This window comes from Cyprinodon variegatus, unplaced genomic scaffold (assembly GCF_000732505.1).
Source record: "Cyprinodon variegatus isolate N-32 unplaced genomic scaffold, C_variegatus-1.0 Scaffold358, whole genome shotgun sequence".
In the NCBI taxonomy this organism is placed as follows: domain Eukaryota; kingdom Metazoa; phylum Chordata; class Actinopteri; order Cyprinodontiformes; family Cyprinodontidae; genus Cyprinodon; species Cyprinodon variegatus.
In genome coordinates this window covers 364684-370852 of record NW_015150811.1, presented here as the reverse complement: position 1 = coordinate 370852, position 6169 = coordinate 364684, and the positions used below count along the sequence as shown (strand labels likewise).

General features: G+C 37.3%; 1 protein-coding gene across 1 annotated transcript in view; it reads left to right on the top strand.

Moving 5' to 3' along the window:
• The window catches only part of LOC107091932 (metabotropic glutamate receptor 5-like), a 37352-nt gene that overhangs the window by 15731 nt on the left and 15452 nt on the right, over positions 1-6169 (top strand). Inside the window, exon 6 of the mRNA XM_015386165.1 lies at positions 6049-6123. Coding sequence (XP_015241651.1) covers positions 6049-6123 — 75 coding nt within the window. The remainder of the gene's footprint in view (positions 1-6048; positions 6124-6169) is intronic.

Sequence of the window (6169 nt, the reverse complement as noted above, 5' to 3'; positions counted from 1 at the left end):
CAAACGTTCTGGAAAATATTAGCGTTTCGTGTTCGTTTTGACTTCGTGTGGACGGGGCCTTAAATGCTGACGCTGCTTTTGGGGGTGGTGCACCTTCGACAAATATGTTTACAAGTTTGCACACGTTTGTTTTTGAATCAAAAATGTGCACTTAAAATTTATAATTTTGTATTCATTTTTACACTTTGAAGTTAAGCAGGACAGGCTTATGTTTAAGATAGTTTTTTATTTTGTACTAAAGTGGATTGCTGGATAATAATTTGTTTTCCATGTGTTTATGTTACTCACAAATATGCATCTAATGCAATGTAGATTTGTGTCAAGTAGTTAAACAAAAAAAAATCACACACAAAGGGGGGCTAAAAAAATCACCATGCCAGGAGGGTTAAAGGCAATCGGGTCAGCTGGCACGCACATGAGGTGTTCCTTTTTTTTTCAGGGAGTTGGCAACCCTACCAGTAAATCAGATTCAGTAAATGGAGAAAACATGGAAAAGTGGTGAACAAATGTCAATGTTTGAGTTTATTTAATCCAAAGTAACAAATCACAAAAGTAATTTTTGCAATTTTAGGTTAGGGTTCTCACGACCCAAGAAGGAATAATTTATGATCCAGGGAGATCAAGAAGGGGAGAGTTTAAAGATGGATGCAAGAGCCTCCCAATAGATAGAATGGGTGCAGGTAAAAACCTCCTCGCCAGGATCAATGGTTTGACCACTGTTAACTACCCCTTACTACTTAGAAAAACTATCAAAACTAGCTATTCACTAGCCAGCTGACCAGTTTTGTTCTTTTAACGCCAACCTCAAGCTTGGTTTGACACTTCCTGGTGGCAGAAGTTCCCTCATGCAGCAAACTCCTTCCACATGTCTCCTCTCATCGGCCAGACTCAAACCTGAGCTGCATGATCATGTGTTGTATTATGCATTAGACTTGATACAACAGCCAGCAGGGACAAATTATTTGGTAAAGATGAGATTAAAACAGGAACAACAGGTGTAGGTCTGAAACAATGAATAGGATTAATCATGATTAATAAATTATTGAAATTATCATCAACAAATTTAATAATGGATTCATCGTTAACTGGAGATAGAGACTATAAAACATGCCTTTAGCTCACAGATTATTAATTGAAAAAATAATCAACAGAGTAATCGATTCATAATCATCATATTAATTATTTAGTAATTCATATACGGTACATATTAGTTAACTAATAAAACACTAAAATTCCATACAAATCCCCCCCCCGTATCGTCTCTCCTATTTCCATCTCTGTGCCAAGACTCTGTTTTTCTACTTAGCTCTGTTCAGTTCTGCTCAATTGAGTTCATTGACCTGAAATTTGACATGTGTCACCCATCCTCGCTCTAAATGCCCCTGATCAATCTCTCAGTTAATCAAGATGCTCGGTTTCTGTACACCTTTGCCTTTCTTCTTGTCTATTTGCCTTGTCTTTTACACTTTTTTCCCATTTCAGTTTTATATTTTTTGATAAGGAGTCCTTTGATTTGGGTCCGATGATCTCTTCTCTGCCTCTTCTCCTGGTTTTATCCCCTTTTCTGTTTCCTTTGTCCTTGAATTGTTTTTTTGTTTTTTTTTTCGTTCCTTAACCCTACATGTTCTGTATGTCCAGATCATGCATGATTGGTAGGGAAGGACAAAGAGGGAAGGATATAATGAATGTTGAAGAAAATAACAACCTGCTGAGATATTTATAAAGGAAGTAATGTATCCTGTGAGAGTATTTAAAAAGCGTCAAAAAAACCCTGCAAAAAAGTGTTTTGTAGGCACCACCACGGCCAGAGCTTATGGATTTATATTTTGTTTTTGTGTGTGTGTGTGTGGGGGGGGCAATGAGTGCAAGAATGCCAGCCTTCAATTGAGTAATTTAAGATGAATCTGGACAATTACTTTCTGAAAAAAGTCATCTTTAATGGCTTTTAATTGAAATATCACAATCGTGAATTTTTACATTTCTGAATTTTGTAAAATATTGGCTTAATTTGGGGCACATTTGTATTTGAATCACAACTGCCTCTGTAATATTGTCAAATTTTGGTTCTCATAGATGGATTTTCTGGTATTAGAAAAGATCATCATAAGAGGCTGTCCAGTTCTGTATTCATTTAAAATGTAGAACTGTGAAAAGATTAGGAAGTATCAAGTAAGATTGGAAAATGAAATTAGTATCTCTATAGGGCTTGTCAGCAGAGTAAACCATGAAATGCCTTCTTAGGTTCTGATACATGGTTGCATTGACTTTGGACCTTATTTAAGGAAAAAAAAAAAGCTTATCTTTGGACCGACAACCAAATCATCACAGACGGTGGAAAACTTCTAAAGAAAAAACGATTTTAAACTACCAGACCTTTAAATTGTTAATTCAAATGTGATATTATGGTCCAGAAAAACCTTTCACTTCATAACCCTCTCCAAATTAGGGTCCCTGTTACTCATTTACCATTTATAAACACCCTTTTTCCTTATGCTCAACTTTCCAGCCACGTTTCCGCATATAGCACTTTTTTTTAACAACTCTTCTTTAGCTTTGACCTTCTATAGCTTAAGTGAAAAATATTAATGAAGTTTTGCTAATATTCTAATTTATTTGCACTTCACTCTTGGAGACAAAGGTAAAAAGAAAGATGAAGTATGTCCTCTCTGATCCCGACTGGAGTGAGCAAAGAAAATGAATGAAAATGAATGAGAATAAATGAGAATGAATGGGGGAAAGAGAGCAAATAAATGCATTGCTGTGTAAAATTGAAGATGGATCATGGTGAGTCGAATGAAAAACAGGAACTGAAGGCATAGAAAACCAGACTGGACTGTCTCTATTTTAAATCGACCGCATTCATTTTTGCTTCTACAGCAAGTAGGTTCGGCAGAAACTGCATGTAAGGGGAGGGGGGTGCTTTACCGGAGAGCTGGAAGAACTTTCAGCATTTCTTTGTGTGTTGTGATTTAGATTGCAGTTTAGAATATTGGGCTAGACCAGAAAATATGACATAAGTTCACAGCGATTAAAGAAGCAGGAAGGACGCATGAGAAAAACTGCCATGAATTTATTTTTCTTGTGTTTTTGGAGATTTGGAGTTTGACTCAAACCTTACACTCAGTAGTTAATGGATTTTGTGCACCTAATGTGATCTACAACAACCAGATGTCATGTTTTTGGAAGCATGAAATATGTTCTGTGGATTGTCGCTCTTTTACATTTTCTAAAGTGTGTTTATTATAGTTCTTCTCTGAACCTTGCCTAATCAATAAGAAAAACTTTAAACTAGGAATGAAATGAAGGCATCTCAGTGAGGGAAGGAAAGTCTTAGTGTAAAGCAGGGATTGTGTGATCTCAGTATTTTTTTCATTTGAAGTATAATGTGATAAAACAAAGAACCAATTGTCTGCAAAGGGATACTGATCCTCTGCATGAGGTTATTTTTCACACTTGTTTGTAGAACATTTAGTGTGTTTTTTTTTCACAAGCTTTTACACATCAAACTGAAATGACATTAGGTGCAAAAAAAAAAAGAAGAATTTAGAGAATTGAGAGTAAATGTTTGGCATCAAATGCTGCAAATTGATTGTATGAATAGATAGATGTATGTTAGTGTTAAGAGAAATCCATGGATTGAGGAAAAAGTGGGTTTTCTGTAGAGAAGCCTGTAAATGATGTAAATTATTGATGTAATAGTTTGAAAGATGAGACCGTCTGGCCCAAGCTGTCTTCCGTCTGGTTCTGACCTATCTCAGACTAATGACTGGATATGTGTGTGTTCAGTGTTTTGTTAGGACGGTCTGCTAGCAATGTTTATGACCCCGCCAGCCATTGTCTTTGAAAAATGAAGAGAGCCGCGCCAAGCTTACTAACAGATAGAGAATGAGGTCTTTCACATAAATCCTGACTCCGGAGTGAAGTAGGTTACAAGCTTTATAGATTGGGATAATTATGCCAGTATGAATGTGTGTGTATGTCTGAAAGGACCATTGGAAGGATGGTCTGTACCATCTGTCTCCCACTCCTCTCACTGAGACACTAATTACAGGACTTTACACTTCACTCCACCACCCTCATCATCGGTCTAACTACACACACAGTGAGCTGTACGTCGGTTAGGGATCGGGAGCTATTGTCTGTTTAATTTCCCACTCTTCCCCTGACTTCTCTCTGTGGCTTTTTTTTTAGTTTATAATCCAAGTCTCCCGTTTCATCCCTATTGTTTAATCAGTTGCCTCTATGTCCAAAAAAAAAAAAAAAAAAAAAAAAAATATATATATATATATATATATATATATATATATATATATATCAGCTCTGCAGCACACATATCGGTTGCACCTGTTGAGAGACTCTTTGGTGTTCAATCATAAGCAATAAACAGGTCAGAGATTTGAAAGCAAACATAGATTGAAGAGCTTTGATGTTTTGTTGAAATGTCTAAAGGAATGGAGGAGCACCAAAATTGTGAGAATAAGAACCCGGAGAGGGGAATCCTATCACATCCATTGCCAGTAGTGTGCACAACCCTTCATTAGCATAAATTTCAGGTCACCCACTTTCTCTGGCAAAGAAGGGGGAGCAACGGTGGGGATATGCTTTCACTGGCATAAAACCAAGCTGCTAAGGTTCTAGAAGAAGGCAAGCTGCTGCAGTCAGTATACTGTATCCTGCCAGTGCAAAAGTCTTCATTCCCTGTTGAATGTTTCTACATTATTTTAAAACCACACATTTCTATTTAGTTAAGGTGTTTTATGTAACTGATGAACTAAAAGTATTTCTCTGTACTGTATATTTGCAAAAATTCTAATGGGAAAAATGTGATCTACATTTGCATTCAAGCCTCTTTACTCTGATACCCCTCATAAAAATTCAAGTGTAACCATCTGGATCGATATTGATTTTATATGAACTTCGAATTAGTAAACCAGAGTTCAGCCGTGTGTAACTTCATCTCAGTCTAAAATCTAGATCATTCATTAAGTCTTTTTGAGTTTGCTAGAGAACATTAGTAAACAAACAGCATAAATAACAAGGAGCACAGCAGACAGGTTGTTTTGGAAGTTGTGGAGAAGTTTAAAACTGAGTTAGGTTATGAGAACTATGCCAGGTTTTTAACATCTCACTAAGCACTTTTCAATTGGTTATCTTAAAATGGAAAAAGTATGACAACACTGCAAAACTACTAAAGGTTATCTGTCATCAGAAACTGCACTAGGAAAGCATTAATTAGAGAAGTCTAGGTTAGCTCTTAAACTGTTCCATACAGTCTTTTCCGTCAGGCTTTATCCCAGCTGAGGTCGCGAGGGGTGCTGGTGCCCATCTCCAGCTGTCTATGGGCGAGAAGTGGGGAATACCCTGGACAGTTCCCCAGTCCATCGCAGGGCAACACAGAGACAAACAGGACAAAAAAAACATTCACACATACTCACACCTAAGGAGAATTTAGAGAAGCCAATTGACCTAAGAGTCATATTTTAGGAGCGTTGTAGGAAGCCGGAATACCAATAGAGAACCCACAAATGCACAAGGAGAACATGCAAACTCCATGCAGAAAGACCCTGGGCTTGCTCCATGCAGAAAAACCTTCTTGTTGCAAGGCAGCAGTGCTACTCATTGCACCACGCACTGTACAATTAATACATATATAAATTAGTTTCAGGAAAAACAGTATAAAGAAAACTATAAATGTTTGTTTTTTTGTATTTGCCTTGAATGCGAACACTGTGCATGGTAGAAAACTAACACTGCATATGACCTCAAACAAAAACTTCAAAAAAGTCAAACACAGTGGTGGCAGCGTCATGTTTTCGGTGGTCGGTTCTTTGACATGAACGGGCAAGCTCAGTGTTCAGGGGAACATCATGGGAGTGAAACATGGAGAACTTCGGGAAGAAAAGCTGTTAGAGACTGCAAATGAACGGATAACTTTACAATTCCAGTGGTTTTAAGAAGTAAAAGTAGACAAGCTTTCTGCTATTGATAATGTAATTTTAGCCCTTAAATAAAACCTTGTCATTTGTTCTTTTTCTATGACTTTTCCAGGCAACTATGGTGAAAGTGGGATGGAAGCATTTAAAGACATGGCAGCCAAGGAGGGCATCTGTATCGCCCACTCAGGTAAAGTAAGCAAAGGTCAAACTAACCCCAAGCTAGCTAGCTAGCT